The sequence below is a fragment of the Pseudorca crassidens genome, chromosome 18 (genome assembly GCF_039906515.1).
Source record: "Pseudorca crassidens isolate mPseCra1 chromosome 18, mPseCra1.hap1, whole genome shotgun sequence".
Lineage (NCBI taxonomy): Eukaryota > Metazoa > Chordata > Mammalia > Artiodactyla > Delphinidae > Pseudorca > Pseudorca crassidens.
Genome location: NC_090313.1, coordinates 55,439,789 through 55,466,416, shown reverse-complemented (window position 1 = coordinate 55,466,416; position 26,628 = coordinate 55,439,789). Strand labels below are relative to the sequence as shown.

General features: G+C 39.6%; 1 protein-coding gene across 7 annotated transcripts in view; it reads right to left on the bottom strand.

The window, feature by feature from the left end:
* Window positions 1-1,635: 1,635 nt before the first annotated feature.
* Window positions 1,636-26,628, bottom strand: part of NAA16 (N-alpha-acetyltransferase 16, NatA auxiliary subunit) — a 77,929-nt gene continuing 52,936 nt past the window's right edge. For 4 of the 7 annotated variants that reach the window (XM_067713159.1, XM_067713157.1, XM_067713158.1 and 1 more), the window contains 7 exons: window positions 22,035-22,248; window positions 21,012-21,205; window positions 19,711-19,819; window positions 19,198-19,296; window positions 18,712-18,855; window positions 16,505-16,602; window positions 14,014-15,639 (listed from right to left, as the gene is read on the bottom strand). In XM_067713159.1, the coding sequence (XP_067569260.1) occupies window positions 15,442-15,639; window positions 16,505-16,602; window positions 18,712-18,855; window positions 19,198-19,296; window positions 19,711-19,819; window positions 21,012-21,205; window positions 22,035-22,248 (1,056 nt within the window). In that variant the 3' untranslated portion in view covers window positions 14,014-15,441. Of the gene's footprint in view, window positions 3,941-14,013; window positions 15,640-16,504; window positions 16,603-18,711; window positions 18,856-19,197; window positions 19,297-19,710; window positions 19,820-21,011; window positions 21,206-22,034; window positions 22,249-26,628 lie in introns of those variants that run through there. The other 3 variants (XM_067713160.1, XR_010936863.1, XR_010936864.1) reach the window with 3 other exon arrangements.

Here is a 26,628-nt window from a genome sequence, read left to right as displayed (position 1 = left end):
GAGAGAAAACCACTTATGAGAATGCTCATTAGAGCAAGAAATGTGAAAGCCTAAACTCCATTATCCAGGAGGCCAGATAAATAAATGCTGGTATAGTCAAACAATGAAATACTACACCGCAGTGAAGATGAATGAATCACTGCAAACCACAACTCTTAGTGATAGAAAACTAAATGGGAAAAAAAGCCCCAGAAGACTATATACAGCATAATATCCTTTTTATAAAAGTCAAGAAGAGTTGAAACTAATCATTAACTTCTTTGCGTGCATCTATGTGTGATAAAAAATAATTTAAATCGAGAATGAATAAAAATACAAGATTCAGAATTGTGGCTATACACGTGGAAGAGGCAGGGGGATGGGCCAGGACAGGGCACGGAGGAGGTGGAAGTTTTTGTCAGTGTGTTAGTTCGCTGACTTCATAGTGAGATCATGGGTGGTCGTTATATTATTTTATTTTATTTTTTTAAAGGTAACTTTCTAAAATTATTTATTTATGGCTGTGTTGGGTCTTCATTGCTGCCCGAGGGTTTTCTCTAGTTGCAGCGAGCGGGGGCTACTCTTCGTGGCAGAGCCCAGGTGGGCTCTAAGCTCATGGGCTTCAGTAGTTGTGGCACACAGGCTAAGTAGTTGTGGCTCGTGAGCTCTGGAGCGCAGGCTCAGTAGTTGTGGCGCATGAGCTTAGTTGCTCCGTGACATGTGGGATCTTCCCAGACCAGGGATCGAACCCGTGTCCCCTGCATTGGCAGGCGGATTCTTAACCACTGTGCCACCAGAGAAGTCCCGGTCGTTATATTATTAACAAATAAACACACAAATAGATAAAATAAAAGAGGGCCAAGCATGGACCAGTGATGAGAGTAGGAGAGAAAAACCAGCACAGAACCTTTGAGGAATGAGCTGGCCTAAGGTGTGAAGTGATGACACTCAAAACGAAGGTCTAAAAGCTGTTTGAGGGAATTCTCTGGTGGTCCAGTTGTTAGGACTCTGCCTTTCACTGCCAAGGGCCTGGGTTCAATCCCTGTTCGGGGAACCAGGATCCCACAAGCCGTGCTGCGCAGCCAGGAAAAAAAAAGGTATTTGATGTAAGTAACAGTTAAGTATTACTAAATCAAAACTCCTCACCTTAGTAATTTTTTCACTAGATCCTGATTAGGTATTAGTTTATATATGCAGGCTGCCTAAATTCCATGTCATTTCGGGTCTGTTTGGATCACAGTGAAAAAAATAAATTCTCTAGGGAGAGACTGGATAGAAAGAGAAGCAAGTTGACTAAGAAAACCTTCAGTTCTTCCAAGCACTCCCTGAGAACTTACAAAATCAGATGTTGGTGACAAGAAATAATAACAATACAAATAAAATGGAGTGCTGGGGTTATTTCAAAGCTGAGTCTCTGTAGATAAGAGCTTACTAAAGACAAATCAGAAAATGGGACATCAATTTATCAGCAGGATCTTTTTGTGCTTCAATTTCTTTAAATCTTAGTCTAAACGGGAGGTTACCCTACTGTTGTTCTAAAACTCCAACTCAACAAATATTTGTCGAGTTCCTAAAATATGTAGGCACTGTGCTTGGATCTAGGAATAAAACAATGAACAAAGAAGACAATAGCCATGGAGCTATTGATAAACAATGTTTAGCAAAATAAATACATTTCTGTTTTTATTTAAAGAACTGGATCATACATGATATCTTTCATGAAGCTTTACTTGTCTTTATCCAAAACATATCCAGTAGAATTGATGGCCCCTGTGTCCCCACTAGACCTCACAGCGCTTCCTTTATAGTATTCGTCATGCGGACTTACAATCATTTGCATACATGTCTGCAGTAGATGTCTGTTACTTGTATTCTGTCCAGGACCTTTTCGTCTCAGGAACTCCTTTCTCCACTTTCTAAGGCTGTCAGTTACATGCCTCCGCATCCCCAATCCGTGGGGAAGTACAAGATGCAGGCTGGCCACAGAGAGAAGGTGGGTCTGTGACCCAAGTAGAACCTTTTCTTGAGGATTTGGATCCTGGAAGAGAAGAATCTGTTTCTCCTCCTAAAATCACTAGTACTAATATGGATGCCTAGAGCTTTGCCTCCATGGGAAAATCTAAGAACACAGAGGAGAACAGAATTGTGAGATGGAGAGAGAGACTGAATCCTGATGACACTTTTAAAAAAATATTTATTTATTTATTTGGTTGTGCCGGGTCTTAGTTGCAGCAGGCGGGCTCCTTAGTTGTGGCCCACAGGCTCCTTAGTTGCGGCTTGGGGACTCCTTAGTTGCGGCATGCATGCAGGATCTAGTTCCCTGGCCAGGGATTGAACCCAGGCCCCCTGCATTGGGAGCATGGAGTCTTAACCACTGGACCACCAGGGAAGCCCCCTGATGATATTCTTTAAGCCTGAACCAGCAGTACCTGCAACCCATTATCCCAGTTAAAAGAACCAATATATTGGGCTTCCCTGGTGGCGCAGTGGTTGAGAATCCGCCTGCCGATGCAGGGGACACGGGTTCGTTCCCCAGTCTGTGAAGATCCCACATGCCGCGGAGCAGCTGGGCCTATGAGCCATGGCCGCTGAGCCTGCGCATCCGGAGCCTGTGTTCCGCAAGGGGAGAGGCCACAACAGTGAGAGGCCCGTGTACCGCAAAACAAAACAAAACAAAACACAAAGAACCAATATATTGACTTTTAACTTAAGCTCATTAGGTTAGTTTTTTGTCACTTAAAACTAGGAAATCCCAACCAATAATGTGTATGTCTCCTCCCAGACTGTCAGCTTCTAGGAGTACCTATGAGCAAGGGCCTAACTGGCACCTAAACTGACCTGGTGGCAATGGCTGACAGGCTGACACGGCAGGCAAATGCCTAGATAAAATTGTTCAGCGTCTAGAGCAGGTGTGTGTAACCCTAGGCCCATGAACTCCTAGTTGGATCCATGAGTGGATGTGTATATGTGGATTTTTCAGGTAAGAAAGTTAATACTGGTCATCCATCAGATGCTCAAAAGAATCCCAAACCCAGAAAGTTCAGGAACTCGCACTGTTTAAAGGCTGTGCCCCGCAAACTCAGCCTGGTTTCAGTGACAGCAGTCATCACATCTGGATACACGCAGCCAAGGGGAGAGAGAGCTTTGGTCGAACTTTCCTTCGAGTCTAGAGAATGCAAAAGCTTGCTGTATTCCAAGTGCTGTCATGCCATGTTTGTGTCGTTTGTACCTTTTTGTGTGTGAGGATGCTTTCTGGTCTGCTCTTCTAGATCCAGAGGGATATAGCTGGGAAATGTAAGGTAAGAAGAGAAATCCAACCCCCTTCGACCACAGCCCTCACTTCATATCACATAACTGACAGAACCCCTCCTGCACTCCCTCCCAATCCCGGGGATCCCTTGAGCACTGACCACACCTAATCCTGTTATTAATCTCTAGATCCATTCTTTTTCTTTTTATTGTGGGAAAATACACATAACATACAATTTACCATCCTAACCATGTTTAAGTGTACTGTTCAGCGGCGTTAAGTCCACTCACATTGTTGTGCTACCATCACTACCATCCATCCCCAGAACTTTTTCATCATCCCAAACTGAAACTCTGTGCCCATTAAACACTAACTCCCCAATCACCTCTCCCCCCAGCCCTAGGAAGCTCTATTCCACTTTCTGTCTCTATGAACTTGACTAATTTAGGTACCTCATATAAGTAAAATCATACAATATTTGTCCTTTTATGTCTGGCTTTTTTCACTTCACAGAATGTCCTCAAGGTTCAGCCATGGGGTAGCATCTAGCTTACATTCTGAGTCACCTGTGGACCACAGTGACCTAGCTTCCCAAACCTGCCTCTTCACGGCTGACACATAGGCTGGCTCTCAGAGAGCCGGACCGAATGCTGAGCCAGATGCTGTGAATCTTCACTTCCCCGGCACAAACGAGCCTCTCTCAGGGGCTTCCTGGGGAAAACAGATGGGAGAGATTATTATCCCAGGCCCATGAGGTCTCCAAGCATTGCCATAATCATTCATATGGATTTTCTTGATGTTTTTCTTTTTTTAGTGAGGTATAATTGGTCTATAACATTATATTAGTTTGTACAACATAATGTACAAACTCACAATTGTACAACATAATGATTCAACATGTGTATATATTGCAAAATGATCACCACGATAAGTCTAGTTAACATCTGCTACCATACAATGTTACAGATTTTATTTTCTTGTGATGAAAACTTTTAAGATCTACTCTCTTAACAGTTTTCATTGATGTTTTTCAAAGATAAAAGACTGTCTTTGTGGGGAATTCCCTGGCAGTCCAGTGGTTAGGACTCCAAGCTTCCAATGCAGGGGGCACGGGTTCAGGGAACTAAGATCCCGTGGGCGCAGCCAAAAAAAAAAAAAAAAGACTATCTTTGTGCACCAAATATGCACATGAATAGAAAAGCCTATCAGATCTTTCACTAGGAGAGGTTGGAGCAAGTTCTGGAGAATCTCTAGTGAGGAAGAGAGGGGATGCTAAGGAAGAATCAACCAGGACTGGTAGATAGTCGCAAAGCATCAGGTTTCTTCGTGGGAAAGCTGGGCTGGAGAACACAGTGGGACCTCCTTCTCCAAGCCCGCTTGACTGAGAGCAATCAGGCCTGTGGCTGTAGTGAGGATGTGACTCTCCTCCCGGAGGCCCTACAACAAACATGAAGGTTGGAAGCACAAGACCTGCTCCACCTGAATACAGGCAGGGAGCTCCAAGAGGGGACAGTCAACTGCTCATGCTGCATGAGTGACTTTGACTGGTCAACCCACCCTATTGAGGATCCTGATCGAACTTAGCCATCAATAAATCACTCTCCTATTAAGAAGCAGCCAGAAAAGGGATGAAGGGGGAGGCAGGAAGTGAAAGTATTGGGGATGGTCATTCCTCTCTGGGCGGAGGCAGGGATGAGGGGATAAGAGGAAAATAAATCCACCTTGCAAATTCCAGAAAAGCCAGCCTCACTGTGCCCGACAGCAACGGCCTTCAAACTGGGCATAGCAAAGTGAGTTGCTAGTTGATGAGCTCTCAGCAACTTTTAGGGAATTCATATTCAGATCCTCAACTTGAGTTTGTCTTCTTTCTTAAAATTGTTCTGCCAGGGCTTCCCTGGTGGCGCAGTGGTTGAGAGTCCGCCTGCCGATGCAGCGGACACGGGTTCGTGCCCCGGTCCGGGAAGATCCCACATGCCGCGGCGCGGCTAGGCCCGTGAGCCATGGCCGCTGAGCCTGCGCGTCCGGAGCCTGTGCTCCGCAACTGGAGAGGCCACAACAGTGAGAGACCCGCGTACTGCAAAAAAAAAAATTGTTCTGCCAGAGAAGCAGTGTGGTCAAACTATTACACTGGTGCTGTATTTCTACCTCCCTGTTCTCAATAGTGCTTCTCCCACGTAGGAAAAGTGTTAGGGTTAGGGTTAGGGTTGGGGTTAGGGTTGGGAACTCGATCTCTCGCTCATCTGAATCTTCCAATGGTGCATTGCCACTCGGTATAAAAATCTCCAGGCATCCAACAAAGGGCAATTTAAAATAGTGGTGTTGATGAGAAAATGAGTAACTCTAAAGGAACGTCTTAGGTTGGTATATTAGTTTCGCATGGTTGCCATAACAAGCATTTCCACAAACTTGGCGGCTTTTGCAAAAATAGAAATTTATTTGCTTACAGTTCTGGAGGCCAGATGTCCAAATTCAAGATGTCAGCCGGGACCAGCTCCCTCCTAAGGAAAAATCATCCTTCCTTGCCTCTTCCAGCTTTTGGTGGCTCCAGGCATTCCTTGGCTTGTGGCTGCATCCCTCAGTATCTGCCTCTGTCTTCATGTGGCCTTCTCTGTCTTTGTGTCTCCTCGTCTTTCTCTTATAAGGACACTTGTCTTCGGATTTAAGGCCCCTCTTCTGGGGTAGTCCAGCATGATCTCATTTTACAATTCTTAATTATATTTGCAAAGACTGTTTTTCCAAATAAGGCCATATTCACAGGTTACAGGAGTTAGGATGTATCCATATCCGTATCTTTTCGGGGGCCACAATTCAACCTACTGCAGCTGGGTTACCCCAGAAGCATTGCCAAGATCAAGACCTGAGTGCAAATTCTTTTTTAGGGAGGTGATCCCAGGAAGCGTCAGCAGGAGAGTGGGAAATGATTGACGGGGAAGAGAAGGAAGCCAATACAGAGTACCTTAATGAGTTACCATTGTGAGGAACAGGGGTTCACTTCCATAGAGAGCCCTGGGGAGATGGTGTAGAACACACCTCAGGGTTCTGAGTCAGGGAAGCTGTAGTATTCATGCTCAGAATCTCGTTTGTCATTGACTGAAGGCTGTCCCCAAGGGTATTAACTCCCTGATGCTTATCTCCTTGAACACTCAGGTAAAGTGAAAGCTTTCAAAGGATTATTCGTATATGTATTTGAATGCTTAGTGCATGTACTGAAATGCTAAGTGCCTCGGGGATGTGGGTGGGGTATTGATAGCATCTGCTACTGAGCAAGTCAGGTAGTTTTTATTTCATTGCTTCTATCAAAATTGAAGAAGGAGTTACTAGAGTTGTCCACCGACAGGTCATTTAAAATAATATTTAATGGAAGATCACTGAGTGATTTTTGGCATAAAACCGAGAAGAATTTCAAAAAATTGACTGACATTAGTATACAAATTACTTCCAGACTCCTCTGCACATTTATTTGAACAAAGTTAGTTACTATATATGGGGATTAAGTAGGAATATGTGATATTCATCAATATATAATATTTATCACATCAATTTATAATATTTATCACAATATATGTGATAAATATATTTATTTATCACATATATATTAATATATAATATTTAACACATGAATTAAAAGTTTAAAAGGCCAATAAAATTTTACTTTATGTTGTATACTTATGAAATTACATAGCGTACTTAACTTGTTTTTTTTTTTTTTTTTGCGGTACGTGGGCCTCCCACTGTTGTGGACTCTCCCGTTGCGGAGCACAGGCTCCGGACGCGCAGGCCCAGCGGCCATGGCTCACGGGCCCAGCCGCTCCACGGCATGTGGGATCTTCCTGGACCGGGGCACGAACCCGTGTCCCTTGCATCGGCAGGCGGACTCCCAACCACTGCGCCACCAGAGTAAGCCCCTTAAAACTTGTTTTTAATACACTTAAAACCCTATGGTCACTGCATATTTTAACATTTCAATTTACATAGGTATTTTTGTTTTGGAGAATTAAGGTGCTGTGATCAATAAAAAATGGACAATTTGGAATGGAAACATAGGTTTAAAGGGAAAAAAGAATGATGGAAAATGTCCTGCTGTTAATATAGTGCTTGTTCTTTTTTTTTTTAATGGATGATGGATGGATACATTTAAGGGATGAATTTAGATACTGCTGGATATGGGTAAAAGAGTGACATGATGATTTTATTCTAAAATGTAAGTATTGGGCTTCCCTGGTGGCTCAGTGGTTAAGAATCCACCTGCCAATTCAGGGCACATGGGTTCAAGCCCTGGTCCGGGAAGATCCCACATGCCGCCCTGAGCAACTAAGCCCGTGCGCCACAACTACTAAGCCTGCACTCTAAAGCGCGCGAGCCACAACTACTGAGCCCGCGCACCACAACAACTGAAGCCTGTGCGCCTAGAGCCTGTGCTCCGCAACAAGAGAAGCCACCGCAATGAGAAGCCCGCGCACCGCAACAAAGAGCAGTCCCCGCTCACCGCAACTAGAGAAAGCCCACACGCAGCAAGGAAGACCCAACACAGCCCAAAATAAATAAATAAAATAAATAATAATAAAATAAAATGTAAGTATTTATGGAACCCAGGAAATAACATCCTTTGCAATTCCATATGCTTACAATGAAAAATTTTAGAAGTCACTCTAAACTTCCTTTAGGAAACATTAACTAATCTCTAAATCTGAATCACAGATTCCTTGAAAAGAGGGTCTGATTGGCCCAATGTGTATCAGACACCTACCCCTGGTAGAATCAGTTGTGGTCAGTGAGGTGGGGTCACACAGACTTTCTGTCCACTCGGTAGGGGCTGTGAGGGGTTGGGTAGCATGTAGCTAGATGGTTCTCAGAGAAGAGGGTGGCACCCAAGAAAGCTTGACTACTTAATAAAGGTTTTTACTTAATATGCAAGTGAACCCCAGCAAACTGATTTTTACGCTGAATCCATTTTTTAAAATATATCTTTTGAGGGAATAGACGGTGGTCACTCAGAAATACATTGGCACCAACTCTCCAGAAAATCTCTAGGCACTGATTTTCAGAGACAGTTGAGGGTGCTGTCCATGCAGCCAGGCCCTACTAGCTCTGTTTGTCTCCATTGTAGGATGAGAAGTAGATCAGGCTCTTTGTTCATGGATGGAAACACTCAGAACATGAAATATCACATAAACCTCCCTCGTAACATAAATTTCCTTCCTTCTTCCAGGCAGTGGTCCAACATGTATTTTAGGTTCCTTCTTTAGCATCTGTCAGTGTCTCTACCTCTTATTTCATAAGTCAACCTATATTTTGCCCTTATATTTTTAATCAGGTTGAGTAATGCAGCTACTAGTTTAGACCAAAATTGGATTGATTTGCTTGTGACTATGAATAACACAACAGGGAATAAAAAGGAAACATGTACAGACAGTGTGTCTCTGGAGAGGTACATGAGATTCTCTGAGGAACCGGAGGCTCCAGGTCAGTGTTTCCCAGCATTTTGGACATTTCTGTACTCTCTTCATGAACTTCACTCTATCGCTTACTTGTACTTTTTTTAAAAAAATAGCTGTATTGAATTGCACACTCACCATTTAGAGTATACAATTCAGTGTTTTTTAGTATATTCACAGAGTTGTGCAACCATCACCATCGACTAATTTTAGAACATTTTCATCCTCCACAGAAGAAAGTCCAGACCCACTAGCATTATCTCCCCATTCCTCCCCCTCCACCGGCCCCTACCTGCAAGCACACTTCCCAGCCCTAAGAAACCATGAATTGATATGGCTCTATGGACCTGCCTATTCTGGACATTTCATGTATATGGAATCATATAATTTGTGGCTGGCTTTTTTCACTCATATAATGTTTTCAAGATTCATCCATGTTTTAGCATGAATTAGTACTTCAATCCTTTTTATTGTCAAATAATATTCCATTATATAGATATATCTCTGTATTAGTCAGGGTTCTCCAGAGAAACAGAATCAACAGGATGTGTGTATATGTATATAGAGATTTTAAACAATTTTTATTTTATATTGGACTATAATTGATTTACAATGGTGTGTTAGTTTCAGTATGTATACATACATCTATTCTTTTTCAAGTTCAAGTAAGAGGTATTTGTTGCTCCCAAAGTATTTCAAGTTTAAATTACTTTGTTCAACTGAAGACCCTGATGGGATGGATGATGAATAGATAGATTAATAAACAGATGGAGGGATGCATGGTCAAACTGCTGCTAAAATAAAGACTTGGTCTCCGGAGCCCTGGCCACAGCATCAGAGTGCACTTACCCGCCCAGTTCTAACGTACTAACCCTTGCTGATTCCATCTTTGATTTTCCTTCTAAAGCCAGATCTCTGTATCAAGACAGATAGACAAGATCCTTTTCTCTCCCCCTTCAATTTCATTTAGGCTCCTTCTGGGTCACTGACATCCCTGAAAAATGTGAAGTGGTGACCTCAAGATGAATGGCTCCAGGGCCTGTTACCAAATCCCCCAACAACCTATTTTCAAACAACAGGCTTAAATTATATCCTAAATGTGGGTGTTTGCTGTTATTTTTAAATTTTTATTTATTTTATTTATCTTTGGCTGCGTTGGGTCTTCGTCGCTGCACATGGGCTTTCTCTAATTGTGGTGAGCGGGGGCTACTCTTTGTTGCCATGCGCGGGCTTCTCACTGTGGTGGCTTCTCTTGTTGCAGAGCACGGGCTCTAGACATGCGGGCTTCAGTAGTTGTGGCATGTGGGCTCAGTAGTTGTGGCTCGCGGGCTCTAGAGCACAGGCTCAGTAGTTGTGGCGCACAGGCTTAGTTGCTCCGCGGCATGTGGGATCTTCCCAGATCAGGGATCGAACCCGTGTTCCCTGCATTGGCAGGCGGATTCTTAACCACTGCACAGGCAGGGAAGTCCCGTTGCTTTTGCCATTATTAAGATTTCCTGCTCTTCTTCCCCATCCTGACTGCTTTTCCTTTGGGAAATTAATAGAGGTCTTGCATGCACTCAATCACTGGTTGACCCCCCATTTGCTGAACTCCTATTGTGTGCTACTAAAAATTAGCAACACGGAACCTGCCATGGATTTTTTTTGTGGTTCTATGAGGATTTACTGTTAACACAATTGCTTATATGAGGATAGTGGGGTTTTCAAACTCTTTGGGGTACACTTTCCAGTGGCGTGCTGGAGCTGGCTCATCCAGGCTCCAAAGAGCCTACGGTGGCTTCTCTTCCCAACTTCCCAACTCTGTATTCAGGGATGCTAAACGGGCAGCTTGAAAACACCCGTAAGAGGAGTATTTGCACCACAACACCAGCACATTCTCCAAATCAGGGCTTTCTCCCCTCTCCCCCTCAAACTCAGAGCCATTTATTAAGCATCTTCCAGGACCCAACAGACTTTTTGCATGTATTACTCCATTTTCTCTCTACACTAGTCCTTAATGTAAACAATTTACTCACGAGAAAAGCCAAACAAAACCACTAACTGCAGGACATGACTGAGTGAAAGCTGCAGCCCAGTTCTTATGACTCCAAAGCAGGGGCTCTTCCCCCGACACCCCACACTCCCCCCTGCCACCTCCTCCCCAGCCACCCTCCCAACTGTAATTGGCTCTCCTTCTCTACTTCTCATCTTTTCCCTTCACTTTTGCCAACCAGATTTTAAGGACAAGAAATAACAAAACAGAAGATGAAGTGGAAACAAGGCAGGCTATGGCTTTCTAAAAATATAATTTTTTTAAAGTAAATAACAAAAGTAGCATATAACCTAGAGAGTAGCACTTGTTATAGGCTCCATTATTCATAAGGACCCTCACAGGCTAGCCTGGGGGGTTTCATAATATGTATTGAAAAGGGTGGATATGGGCAGTGGTAATAGTTACTCGAAAGACCAGTAGGGGTCTTCTCTGGTGGCACAGTGGTTAATAATCCACCTGCCAATGCAGGGGACATGGGTTCGAGCCCCGCTCCGGGAAGATCCTACATCCCACGGAGCAACTAAGCCCGTGTGCCACAACTTCTGAGCCTGTGCTCTAGAGCCCACGAGCCACAACTACTGAGCCCGTGCACAAATACTGAGCCTGCACGCCACAACTACTGAAGCCCACGCGCCTAGAGCCTGTGCTGCGCAACGAGAGAAGCCACAGCAATGAGAAGCCCATGCACCGCAAGAGTAGCCCCTGCTCACCGCAACTAGAGAAAGCCCGTGCACAGCAACGAAGACCCAACGCAGCCAAAAAAATTTAAAAAATAAATAAATAAATAAGACCAGTAGGATATTAGAAATGAAAAAAAGAATTATTAGCAATAGATTATTTATATTCCAAACAACAGAGACCATAGATAAAGGAGACCGGAAACTCAGAGCCTTGGGATTTTTAATCTCTCTCCGTATATCTCTGAATTTGGTTTCTTTCTCTTTTTTCATTATCTGAGTACCCAGGTGCTGTGAAAAATATGAAGATGACCTGTTAGAACCCGCAAGTTGAATTTTCCAGGCTGGTTCCAATTTTAAATAATTACGTATTGTATCAAAACCGTAAATTTGTTACCTAAAGTCATTGAATATTTATCTTTTCATAATCCTTTTCCTATAACCATTCACAATTTTTAATATGATTTATGAGGTTTAGCCTGGGTCTTTGGTTCAGGAAACACAGCCACTGTATTGGGGACAGTCCTGATCCAGGGCATTTGTGGACTGTTGGAAGAGCTGGCTGTAGTTTCCGATTCAAGTTGGGTGAGCTTTGAAGAAGCAATTTCTTCTTTGGGCTCAGAAGGCTCCAACAAACTACCTTGCAGAGGAATAAAAAAGAGATTCAAACATTTACTGAACTAAAGCAAACAGCTCCCATTTACAGACTGTTGCACAGCAGAGGCAGGCTATTACCGACAAGGTACAGTGGGGAAATGACTTGCCCAAAGTCATCCAGCTTGAAGAGCATCAACAACCAACTTGAAAGGCAATGCCCGTCTTCCTCCAAAACCTGTGTTCTTTCCTCAATGCCCTGGTCTCAGATCATGTGCTGGGAAGAGATCTGTGAAGAACTAGGAAGATGTTCCTAAATAAAGCAATGAATGGTCTCCCTGATCCTCCTGCTACTTCCCTCCAGCACAGCCACCCCATGGTCTGCAAACCCCTCACCTCCTATCTTATCAGCTCCCAGGACAGAGCGTCTCAACATCAAAATTAGTTCCTTAAAGGAAGCTTTAAAAAAATGTCCGACGGGCTTCCCTGGTGGCGCAGTGGTTGAGAGTCCGCCTGCCGATGCAGGTGACCCGGGTTCGTGCCCCGGTCCAGGAAGATCCTACATGCCGCTCAGCCATGGCCGCTGAGCCTGTGTGTCCGGAGCCTGTGCTCCGCAACAGGAGAGGCCACAACAGTGAGAGGCCCGAGTACCGCACACACACAAAAAAGACATGCCCAGAATAAAAAAGCCAAATTCTGAAGTTATCCCACTGTCACTTGAATCTTTGTCTTTTCCTATCTGTTCTGATAAACTTGGCAAGATCAACAAAGGACTTTTTGTGTTGAGACTAGAGGCTTCACTTAGTACTTGGTTCTCAGATGCCTCTCCTTTAGGTTTATCATTATTCTCTTTTAGCTTTCCAAAACTAAAAGTTGGGGGTAGGCTGGAGGTAGGGGATGGAGGGACATGATACAAAACCCTGCCTCTTATCTAAAAAAGATCCCTAGCACATCCCAGGTTTACAATGTTTATACTCAAAGTGGCATGGGAGTAGGTAGGAGAATAGATACAACCTCTATACACAGAGGAATATACTACTGGATCTCACTAATCCCAGTGTCACTCTTTATCCTGCCTTCTATACCTTAAACCTAACTTCTCACATCTCCACTGTACCCACCCTATATATTTCAGAAACTCCAAATGATCCGAATGAAATATTTTTTTTTATTTTTTTTATTTATTTTTTTATTTTTTTCTGCGTACGCGGGCCTCTCACTGTTGTGGCCTCTCCCGTTGCGGAACACAGGCTCCGGACGCTCAGGCTCAGCGGCCATGGCTCAGGGCCCAGCCGCTCCGCGGCATGTGGGATCCTCCCGGACCGGGGCACGAACCCGTGTCCCCTGCATCGGCAGGCGAACTCTCAACCACTGCACCACCAGGGAAGCCCTGAAATACTTTTTAAAGACTGCTGTTGAAAGCACAATTTCCACATTAATTATGATTAACTGGCATCTTTTATAGAAATGGCATCTTGCTAAAAGTAACATGACAAATTACATGTTTTCCAGGATATTCAGTAACAAGATAGCCTAGTTCTATTATTATTAAAACTCTGAAAAGAAGCCAAGCTGCTGTGGCACTAGAATATATTGGTAGTTGGTTATTTTTTTAAAATAAACTTGTAAAAACTAAGATAATTAAGTTTTTACTCCATCAAAGAAAAAACATTTTGCAAAAATATTGTGACAGGGCTTCTCTGGTGGCACAGTGGTTGAGAATCTGCCTGCCAATGCAGGGGACATGGGTTCGAGCCCTGGTCCGGGAAGATCCCACATGCCGCGGAGCAACTAGGCCTGTGAGCCATAGCCGCTGAGCCTGCGCATCTGGAGCTTGTGCTCTGCAACAAGAGAGGCCACGATAGTGAGAGACCCGCGCACCATGATGAAGAGTGGCCTTGGCTTGCCGCAACTAGAGAAAGCCCTCGCACAGAAACGAAGACCCAACACAGCCAAAAATAAATAAATAAATAATAATAAAGAAAATAAAGGAATTCCTTAAAAAAAATATTTTGATAGTGTGAAACAACACAAACACAAATAAGCAACTGTGTACAAAATAATTTATTATAGCATTACATAGGTTGGCATTATTTTACAGTAAGTTTTTTTCTCTCAACAATTATGAATCTAAATATTAGCTCAGAGTGAAGGAAAACCATTTTAATTAATTGTTTCTCTAAATAAAATCTCCCCTTTTGAATTTATATTTGCCTTTAAAAGGAAGTATTAATGTTACAGACATTTATACAGTTCTGAAAGAAACATATTCAATGATTCTATTACTGTTTTCTGTACAAGATAGAACAAAAGCTACTACCCCCCCCAAAAAATATTGCTCAACAATACTATATTTTAATAGTTAAACTAGCTCATAGTTTAAATTCTCATTTTGCTGATATAAAAATGTATTTAATAGTCAATGCATGGCTATAAGAGTAAGAATATCTCATTGTAATTTGTATTTTACCCTATTATGCTCCCTTGAAGCCCTCATGTACAAACTACTTGGTAACGCAAAGCAATTTAGCCAAGAAAGCATAACTCTTGCCTGGGCGTCTTTGAGACTGATCTAGATACGCAACCAATTTACCAGTGAACTTCCATGATTAAGAGGCAAACAGATCCCCATATTCTGAATCATCAATATAAAACTGGAGTACCCCTGTTCAACAGAAAATAGCATTTTCACGGCTATTAAAAAGGAAAACGGTAAATCACACAAAAAGTAAGGTGGACAAAAGGTCAAACTGAAGTAAATTTTAAATAAATATCTGTCAAAAGGAGTTCCATATCACTTCTGACATATAGTTAACACTTTAATATTGATATGCTTTAATAAAAAGCAAACAAACAATAACAAAACAAACCAATAAGGGATCAAAACATAAGATTCTGAAACGAAACCCAGATCTAAAAAAAATAATACAGCAGAGCTGTATGCAACTTAGGTTAATTAAGAAATTATAGTTATGATACGAAGTGACAGCACCAATCACAATGCTGATAATTCCAAAGTTTAAGAAAGCTGTACAAGTATATAACAGGCAATTTTAAGAGCTTTTAATGTAAATTGGCATAGATGGATAAAGAATAAAATAAGCTTACAGCATACTCCATTTAAAAATTCTATCCAATACAGTTGATCTTTGAACAAAAGCAAGAGTTAGGTGCACTGACCCTCCCTCCAAGCAGTCAAAAATCCACACTTAACATACAAGTGGCCCTCTGTATAAGCAGTCCTTCCCTATCTGAGGTTCTGCACCCCTGGATTCAACCAACTGAATATCGCATAGTACTGTAGTATCTCCTATTGAAAAAATCCACATATAAGTGGACCCTCGAAATTCAAACGCATGTTGTTCAAGGGTCAACTGTACTTCATTTCATATCTATGTTAACATACAAGCTGGAAAAGAAACCCTGATCTGAATTCAACTTTGAGTTTTACAGAAGTCAACTTTCTACGGGATTTCAAATTTCACTTGCCAAGACATCACAGTTAGCTGTGTGGTTTAGAGCTGCGCTATGACCGCCGACTTCGCTCCCAGCAGGCAGGAAAGCAGAAGTAAAAGGAAGCAGGTTATGACAGGCCATCCTGTATTCTTCATACTGAGAATTACAGTTCCCAAAGCTGCCATCAAGCAGTGCCTCAGAAACCTTTATTAAAGTCTATTTAAACAAGGGAAAAATAAAAATTATTTTTTAAAAAAACTCTGGTTAATAACTACTTTAATCAAAAGATGCAATTTGTTAATTAAGCAAGAGAAAACCAACAATGCCACACTCTAAAATAACTTCTTGCTATCTATAATAAGTAATCACCACAAAAAAAATAATATTTAAAAAATCAATTCTACAAAACCTTGAAAAAGCAATAAGGAACTTGCCTGCTGGTGCAGTGGTTAAGAATCCACCTGCCAATGCAGGGGACACAGGTTTGATCCCTGGTCCGGGAAGATCCCACATGCTGCAGAGCAACTAAGCCCATGCACCACAACTACTGAGCCCAAGCACCACAACTACTGAAGCCTGCGTGCTCTAGGGCCCATGCTCCGCAACAAGAGAAGCCACTGCAATGAGAAGCCTGCACACCACAATGAAGAGCAGCCCGCGCCCAGCAATGAAGACCCAACAGTCAAAAAAAAAAAAAAAAAAGGGGGGGGAGGGTGATAGAATTCTAATACTTAAAAAAAGTGAGTCTCTGAAACTGTGACCACTGAAAGTGTCCTTTATTAATAACAATAGTTCCCATTTACTGAGTGCTTATTATATGCCAAGCACTTCACAGTTTACTATTTCAGTTAACACCAACTCTGAGATAGACAGTATTTTCATCCTCACTTTATAAATGAGGAAAAGGAAGCTAAGAAAGGTAACTTGCCTAACATGACACAGCTCATAATTGGTAGAAGAGCTGAGATCCAAATCTACACATAACTCTGAAGGGCCACTCAAGAATTATGTTGTAAAGATATGTTCTGTTAGATCACTCAGTATCCACAATCTCTGGGAATCAGTGTGTGAAAACTCTTACCTTTACATTTTTATCTTTTATGGTTTCATCCAGTCTAGTGGCAATAGCAATTGCTTTCTCTTGCCTTGACTTGTCCAGAAAATACATCATTTTAGCACCTGAAATACCAAGACATTACAAAATGAGTGCATTCCTATGTCTTACATTTGAGTTGATTTATACTTATCAGTGACTTAAAACATGGTTCCAGAGACTTCCCTGGTGGCACAGTGGTTAAGAATCCACCTGCCAATGCAGGGGAGACGGGTTCGATCTCTGGTCGGGGAAGATCCCACATGCCGCGGAGCAACTAAGCCTGTGCGTCACAACTACCGAGCCTGCGCTCTAGAGCCCACGAGCCACAACTACTGAGCCCACGTGCCACAACTACTGAAGCCCGCACACCTAGAGCCCGTACTCCACAACAAGAGAAGCCACCGCAATGAGAAGCCCGTGCACTGCAACGAAGAGTAGCCCCCGCTCGCCGCAACTAGAGAAAGCCCACGCGCAGCAGTGAAGACCCAACACAGCAAAAATAAATAAATTAATTAATTTTTTTAAAAAAGAGAGCAGTGTGACAGACGGACAACAGGAAAATGTTTGCATATTCACGAAGAAAATAATTTTTAAAGCTGTTTTAAAGTAAAATCCAGTTTATATTCCCCCTATAAATTACATGGTCCATGTTCTATGCTCATTTTTCTATTGGGCTTTTATTAATTTATATTTCTATTGTTAATTTATAAGAGTAGTATGTATATTATCAGCTTTTAATTAGTTACATATCTAATGTATTTTTCCCACTTGGCCTTCTGACTTTATGGCTTTTTTTTTTTAATGTGGCAAAAATTATCTTTTCCTTAGAATTTCATATGATGTTTAGAAAGGCATGTCCCATTATTATAATAAAGAAATGTCTCCCTCCATTATTCTGTGTTCTTGAAGAGAAATTCTTATTTGCCCTTACTACCAAGAAGTGCTGCAGTTTTTCACAGGAATTAACTTTTTTTCCATAGATATCACAACCAAGCGGTATCCCTTTACAACAAGAAAGCTCAGGTTAAAATATTTAAAGTAGGAGCATAGTTAATTATATTATGTACTCCATTCATCTTGTCCCCAACTGCTTTTCCGCAATCTTTTTCCAGCTTCCATTTTGCCATCTTGTCATTTTATGAATTTGTATATGCTGCCTAAAATCCTTCCTGTAACAAGACAGGATACAGTAAATCCTCAAAACACAAAATACGGGGACTTCCCTGGCGGTCCAGTGGTTAAGACTCCACGCTTCCACTGCAGGGGGCGCGGGGAACTAAGATCCCACATGCATGCCATGAGGTGCGGCCAAAAAGTGAAAAAGAAAACAAACAAACCCACAAACACAAAATGCATACAGTAATAAAAAATACAAGAAAAAATAAGTGTCACATAACCTCAACATCCAAAGTCAACCATTAAAGCTTTGATGCTTCTTTTCAGCTTTTATGCCATGTGTATTTTTACATAGCTGAGATTATATGTTAATTCTGCATATATATTACAAAAGTACCCCTGTTATTACAAATCTTTTGAATAAATATTACTTTATATGACTACCTGTCATTTTATATGAACCTACCTACTACTGTTTTCCCTATTACTGGACATCATTAAATATGTTTCCAGTCTTTTCCCCATCCTTACACAGAGCATTCCAGTTAATATCTTTGCCCTTAAAGCTCTTTCTTTGCTTTGGATTATTTCTTTAAAATTATTTACACAAATATGTGTGACTACAGCAAAAGGCACAGTTGTAATGAAGCTCTTGGTAAGAATGACAAATTGTTTTCCTACATGGCCAGGGCAATTCACACCTGCAGCAGTAAAATACAAGAGTGCTTATATACCACATCTTTCCCATACTTTAGTCTCCTTTTCCCACACAAAAATAATCTTTCCTTTTAGGTGGTAGGTTAGGTTGTTTATTTGAGACTTTTCTTGTTTCTTTTGAGGAAGGCCTGTATCACTATGAACTTCCCTCTAAGAACTAAGCTTTTGCTGCATCCCACAGATTTTGTATGGTTGTGTTTAAAAATAATCTTTCCTAATTTGAAAGATCAAAATGGTATTGTGTTCATTTCTTTTTCTCTGATAGTTAGTGAGGTTGATAATCTTTCCAAACTTTTCTTTTTTCGTCACATTCTAACTTTTTCCCATAAACATTTTAACCCTGGGAACTAAATACGAACCTGAAAGTAGATGCTGAAGAGAGGTAGCATTATGTTTGAGAAAATCCTCATTAAAACTTTCCAAATCCTTGTTAACAAATATTTTCTGCATTTCTTGAGACAGAACTTTGCTCACAACGTCTGGAAGATTACTATGATTAGACACTATAAAAAGAGAACATGTGAAGTTTATAAAATTTTTGGTCTGTACTTTGAAACAAAATCAATTGAAATACATTTATATTTATTATTAAACTTGATATATTTTACATAATAAAAATAGTATTATTCCTTTGGAATATAAATACATTCTAGCTTAAAATGCACTAATTTCTAACATATCTTTGCTAGCATGTTCATTTTATAGATAAATCTCCATTTAAATACTATAAACATTATACTTTTTTTGCTTTACATTGTTACAAATCTCTTTAATGTCCAGCTTAATGGAAGACAGCTGAACTGTTATATTTACTTTTACATAAATATTACCTTTTTTATACTTACCAGATTTAGAAAATTTAATTAAACATTCATGTAACCATGGGTTATTCCTGTTGATGGCAAAAGCTCGTTTGACAGACTGCAGCATTAACAGAAACTTTCCTATGTCAGAAAAAATTACAAAAGTAACAGCATCAATATTTATGCTCACTTTTATCATTTTAGCCTCACTTAAAATCCAGTAACAAAGTGTTACCTTTCCTGTAACATTCAAAAGCAAAATTCAAAGCTGCCTTTGGTTATCAAAGATATTATTTTCTAAAGAAATGCTTGAAAAATCATGAAGGATTGATTCAGGTAAACAACTTGTATGACTATTCAAATTATTCATTTGATCATAATATTCTAATTTATTACTCAGTAAAGTTTTGAGCAGCAAAGGAAAAAGGAATTAAGAGCCTTTGTGGAAGGCTGAAATGAAACTCTAAGAAACAAAAATAGATCTAATTCACAAAGATTCTATTGAATATGGCCACCAATAAAATCAAGGATTAAAATCTGAATTCAAACTATTACCTTTTCTAAAATATATTTCAAATGCTAATAGATGAGTGTCAATGTTATCAGCAACAAGGTTCTTAAGAGGTATAAGAAACTTGATAGCTTCTTCTAATGGATTTTCTATCTATTTTGAAACAGAAAGAAAAATTATTGTATTTAAAAAGCAGTTACACAAGTCAAATTTCCCCCAAAATTTTATATTAATACATAGCTGAAGTAATTTAGACAGTTCTCTTCATATAACCAAGTAAGCAAGAAAAAATTTTAAAACTATCAACTATAAACAAATAGTCAATACTTTTCAAAAACAGAAATAGTTCTATTGCTTTTCTGATTATAAAATCAAGATAATTTTATAAAAATCAAAAAAAATACAGGAAATTATTCCACAGACTTGATGAAATGGTACTACAAGTACCATTATACTACAAGTACCATTATGCTACCAAGCCCCTTAGTGAATAAACCAGAAAGCTATTTCCCTAAATAGGAAATATTTCCCTAAATCTGGTTCCTAAGTAACTATTAACACTTTGAGAAAATCCTGGAGATAAGATGCTATTCTCTTTGCAGCTAAAACATTATCTAGCAAGGTATATGAAATGCTTCCATATTTAATTGTATTGCTGCTCTAACAAATTACCAAAAATTTACTGTATTAACACAAACTTATTATCCTGTAGTTCTGTAGGTTAAAAGTCCAACATGGGTCTCACTGGGCTTAAAATCAAAGTGTCAACAGGACTGCATTTCCTTTTGGAGGCTTTAAGGGAGAGTATGTTTCAATGCCTTTTTCCAGCTTCTCAAGGATGCCCACACCCTCTGGCTTGTGGCTCCCACCCCACCCCCTTCAAAGCAACAACAGAGGATTGAGTCCTTTTCCCACCACTCAGCCCTCCTCTCCTGCTTCCCTCCCCCACGTTTAAGGCCCCTGGTGATTAATTACATTGGGCTCTTAGCTGGATAATCTAGGCTACTCTCCCTATTTAAAGGCCAGCTAAGTTCAACCTTAAATTCCATCTGCCACCTTAATTCCCTTTGCCATGAAATATAACATGTTCACAGTTTCCAGGGATTAGAACACAGACACCTTTGGAGGGCCATTATTCTGCCTACCACAACTACAATTCTATCTATAATTTGCATTAGCCAAAATGTGCATATTATTACTCAAAAACAATTGATGACTATCATAATGATCTTGGCTAATACTACAAATAGCTTCTGATTTACAGATTTAAATAAATTATGTTTACGGTCAGAACAGAACGAAATAACATAAATTTTACCAAGTAAAGACAGTAAGTTCATCTCACCCTTTCTAATTTTTCAGGTATAAGTTCTTCTCTGAGACCACTGGTTTCTTCTTCTTCTTCATCCCGTTTTTTCTTTTGATTTTTTTGTTGACGTTCCCTTTCCACATGCTTTTTCTCTTCTTCTAATTTAGCCTTTTTTTGAGCTCTTCTCTGCTTGCTAAGCATTTTCTTCAATTCTTTGGCTGACAGGTTTTCTATAAATATCCAAATGAATGAAAATTCTGAGTCAATGTTTCCAATTTCCTCATATTCTTATTCAATACATACTATTAGTATAGTTTTTTGGGGGGCAACTATATAGAAGTTTTTAGAAAGTGTACTCCTAATGACTAGCTCAAACCTGGCACACAAAATGCAATAGCAAATGCTGCATCAACTAAAATTAACCAATTCTAGCCTGGTTCTGCTTCCTACACAATACATGGGTTTAGGCAAATCATCTTCTCTCAGGCTCAAGTCCCAAACTGTATAAAGTGGGGCTGATGACTATCCTCTTGGAATATGAATATATCAAGGATAAGTGCACATAAACACCCGTGATCTGATCAGAAATTTGCCTCCATGCTATTTCTCAAATATTCTTAGATATTAACATTTTAGTGAATAAAAGGCTCTATACAGATATTCTCATTGGTATTATTATTTTCAATCAAGTAGGTATTCGAAGTTGTACAAATATATATTTTTTCCCCTAAAAAGCTCAAAACTATCTTCAATTCCTATTTAAGAAAAAAAAAAAAAAAACAGCCCATAAACATTTCTATTTTTCCTGAATGGGCCCTACCAACGATAAAAATTAGAATGACTACAGGTCATTCCATTAGGGTAATTTAGAAGCATCAGTTACAGGACATCATCCTGTCGACTTTTTCTAAGTCTTCCCCCCACTTTTTTGGGTATTATCAGTTATCTAATGTTGTCTTCACATCCATCTGATAATATACTTTTTCATCGTTATGTTAATGATGTTCTGAAATTTTGTGTTCTTTTCAAATCTCTTTAAGCAAGTCCCTTTTCAGTTACCTGAATTTATTTCTTGTTGTTTGCTTTCATTGGTCAAGGGATTATCATACAATTTCAAATATATTTCAATAGCTGATCTAGCGGCCTTGAAATAGAAGGCATGTCTCCTGAGTATATCTTCTAATCTCAAAAGGTCAACGTAGGCACGAAGGGTCATCTTTCTCATGCAATAAGTATGGAAGTCAAATTGATCGTCGGTTATCTCAAAAAAATGCTTAAAAACAAAACCACAAAATTATCCCTTACGTTTATGTCAATAATGTCTACTTTTGAAAAGAAAATCATAAAAAGCCCGAAAGATAATGTAAGCAGTCACAATTTCACTTAGTTGCCCTCTCCAGTGTTTAACATATGAAGGACCTCAAGGTGTTCTTTGCATTAAACTTAAGTTTCTCTTCCTATGATCCATGCCCATTCTCTATACATTATGTTTTATTATGATACTCAATTTCTATGAAATAAGTCAGATGAAGGGAATTCCCTGTTGGTCCAGTTGTTAGAACTCAGCGCTTTCACTGCCAGTCCCGAATTCAACCCTGGTCAGGGAACTAAAGTCAGATGATCAGGTTATTTTTTAAACCTGGAAATTACAACATACTGATATTTTCGTTTTAATGAAATACTTCTCCTCAGTATTCCCCCCAAAATCAGCAACGCAGAGTTAAACTGAGCTGAACGGAGACTAAATATATATAGGTTCACACTGAATGTCTACAAATTAGATGGTTCTACTCAACCAAGAGCTCTTCAAGGACAAGCCTATCATATCCATCCCCACTACCTGGCACAGGGCCTAGCACAGTAGACATTCAATAAGCACAATATCTGCCAACTCAGGAGAGAAGCTGCTTATCATTCGTGTGACTTGTTAATTTCCTAGAGCCTCAATTATTTAACCTAAGTTAGGAATAAAGAAATATCAATATATACAGCTAATTTCATAAGGTTGCTAAGGGATCAAATAATTATTTTAAAGTTCATTCTGAACAGCAAACTGCTTTACAAAGGCAGAACATTATGGTTTTCTCTCACTCATTAAACTCCCATTTATCTACTTACATTCCATTTTAGCAAAAGTTCTTAATCTGGAGTCTACTTACAAACAAGCATAATAACATTTTCCTAAGGAGAGAGCTTGAGGCTTTCATCCAATTCTCAAAGGGTCCGTGGCCCAAAAAGGGTTAAGAACTAATCCCCTACACGGAAAAAAGACAACTAACCCTCTGACAAAACAATTTATACTTTTATTTTCTTCCCTACATGCATCTCTACCTCCATCTTCTTTCTTTTCCCCTATTTTAACTTCGCCAAAAATATATAGGAAAATGAATGATTCACTACACAAACACAGATCAAACTCTGCTACTACTTCATTTTCCCTCTGTCCTGGAGGCCTAGTAACTCACTGTGCAGAGAACACATTAGTAATTGTCCATATCATTTGATAATTTTAGTTATCTTGGTAATTAGAAATACACTATACACAGAATTACTGTAAGTACCTGAGACTTTAAGGGAAGAATACTAAGATAAAAAGAATAAAAGTATACATTGTGAAGGAAAGAAATGGGGAAGAAAAAAAATGAACATTTTAAATTAGTTTATATTTCCTAGTTCAAGAATCATGCTTTAATGTTATATTTGAAAGTTGCATTCCTCCCATTAATAAGACAAATAATAACATAAACTTTTTTTAAATCAAGGAATTACATAGTTGTTCACGGCTAATATAAATCAAGTTATATCTAGCACTATAATATCTTAAAATTCAATACAACTGACTGAGGACAAATGGCAGTGCCCAAGATCATGGCACACATAATGAGATGAAAGCATCTGAGAGATTACAGGAACTTTTTTTAAGGGTGAGAAACATTTATGTGTAAAAAGGCAGACACAAGTTTCAAGAGATATTCCTATAGCATTAGTAGACGTAGATTTAAGTCAAGTCTTAGAGGGAGCCATATGGAACCACAAACATTTAAGCCGCCTCTGTATCAGTAACAGCCCATAGGCCGCCTCTCTCCAGTTAATGTCTTCCATAAATAGGGTAACCAACTTAATCCCAGTTTGTCTGAGGCCTTCTCAGTTTTTCCACTGAAAGCCTGTGTCTCAGGAACCTGCTCAGGAATGGCATATTCCTACTTAAGAACAATTAAATAATCCTAGGTTGATTTTCTTTTTTAACTTTAATTTTGGAATAATTATAGGTAAAGGAAGTTGCAAAGATAGTGCAGAGATGTCCCATATACTCTTCCCTCAGTTTCCCCACAAGGTTATATCCTATAGTAACTATCAAAACAAAAACCTGACATTGGCTTAATGTGTGTGTATAGTTCCATGTGATTTTATCGTGTGTAGATTTGTGTAACCACCACCACAATCAAGATAAAGAACTAGTCCATTACCACAAAGATCTCCCTAGAACTACCCTGGGGTGATGTTTAAGTCTCCAAATTTATAAAACATAAAAATATACTAGATAACAAAAACAGGCAAATAGGTAAAGTTACCTTCCCTGCACTTCAGCCAAACATGAACATGATATGGTCACTTAGGTCACGCAGAAATTAGGCACCCTAATTTTAACATACAGCCTATGCCCTTAACTCACTTTCCCCCTCATCATGAACACTAGTTCTCTCTTTTGGGGGTGAGGGAAAATGCGGCGGGAATGCTGACAGGAATTGCTTAAGTTGTCAAAATTAGGCTTGTATCGAAGTAAGACAAGTCATCAAAAAATTAAGAAATGCTATTCACAGCTTAAAAGTATGGTTTTCTTTAGGAATTTCCTATTAGGCCTTCTCTTCTGACCCAGATTCTCCCACCCAGTACTTCTCAGAGTTGCTGCAGGAGACTAATAGGAGCTCATACATGGAAAGGCTACAAAAATCTCTGGACTTAAGAAATAATAATAACTAGACCAACTAGGGCAATAAGCAACTCTATTTTCTTTATAGAAAATCAGTTGTTATAAAAGCATGTGTCAGGACTTCCCTGGTGGCACAGTGGTTAGGAATCCACCGGCCAATGCAAGGAACATGACTGACTTCGATCTCCGGTCTGGGAAGATCCCACATGCCATGGAGCAACTAAGCCTGTGCGCCACAAGTACTGAGCCTGTGCTCTAGAGCCTGTGAGCCACAGCTACTGAGCCCACGCACCACAACTACTGAAGCCTGCGTGCCTAAAGCCTGTGCTCTGCAACAAGAGAAGACACCGCAATGAGAAGCCCACACATGGCAAACAAGAGTAGCCCCCATTCGCCACAATTAGAGAAAGTCCGCGTGGAGCAACGAAGACCCAATGCAGCCAAAAATAAATTAATTAAAATAAATAAATTTTTTAAAATAAATAAAAGCACATGTCAATTTGATAAAGATTAAGATGCACTAGAAGATAAATTTATGAACTTCCTATGGTTTTGATCTATCAGAAATCTTAGATCTTATCAAAAAGTTTTAGAAATATACATTGTTCCTATTTCAGATATAAATCAATACACTAAAATAATGAGAAACTAATCACCTGAAAAAAAAAGGAAAAGAAAGCTCAACTCTTGAAAGATAAAATAGTTAAAAATATTATTATGAACACAAGTTTACAGCCAATACTTTGAAGGTGGTCATTTTGTCTTGTCTTTAATAAAACAAGTTCTAAACATCAGATTGGGTCGGACTACATAATCTTTATATATAATCCTAAAATCCTATAAGTGGGGCAAGATGAAGGCAGAAGAGGTACTACAGTGGGCCATTCTAGAAATCTAATGTTTCAAATCCAATTAGTAAGAGCATACAGCAGTATGTCCTAAGCTGAAACTGCCTTCAGTGAAAGAACTCTTGAATGAATTCTTGAAGGGAGAAGGACTTAGCCCTTCTTGGAACTTATTTCTCTATTCAATGACCTTCTATTTAGAAGGTCAACTGCGAAATTTTATATCTGAAAGGTGCTCATTTCTTTACTAAAATAGTTAAAACCTAGGCACAAAAGTAACTCAAACAGATACCTATTATATCTTTGATTTCTGTAATTACTTGTAAATCCTTACAATTATATCAAGAATTTTCTTTTAGATTATATTAATTTTATTAGAAATTAATTTCAGAAGCATTAATCAGCAAACATTTAATCACCCTATTTGTACTATACACTAATGTTTTTACACATAACCACTAGAAGAGCTAAGTCTTATAATATTTACTTTTTAGTATAAATCATTCACCATAAAGACTAGCTTACAAGTGGAATATGAAGGACCTTTTCTTACTTATCTGCTTCTGGTTATATTTTCAAGCACCAACAGCAAACCCTGAAGACACTTTGTAAAGTTTCTAGCAATAACAGTTATATAACATGACCAGAGGGTGACGATTTCTACCATGTTTTCATCTCTGATAACCAATGGTTTCCTCTAATTTTTTTTCCTTCAAAAATGCTTTCTACCAGTCAAAACATATTTCTTGAACTGGAAGTACAGCTGACCCTTGAACACCACCACGTGGGCCCACCAATATGTGAATTGTTTTCAACAGTAAATACTACAGGACTACACAATCCACGGTTGGCTGCATCCACGGATACAGAACCACGG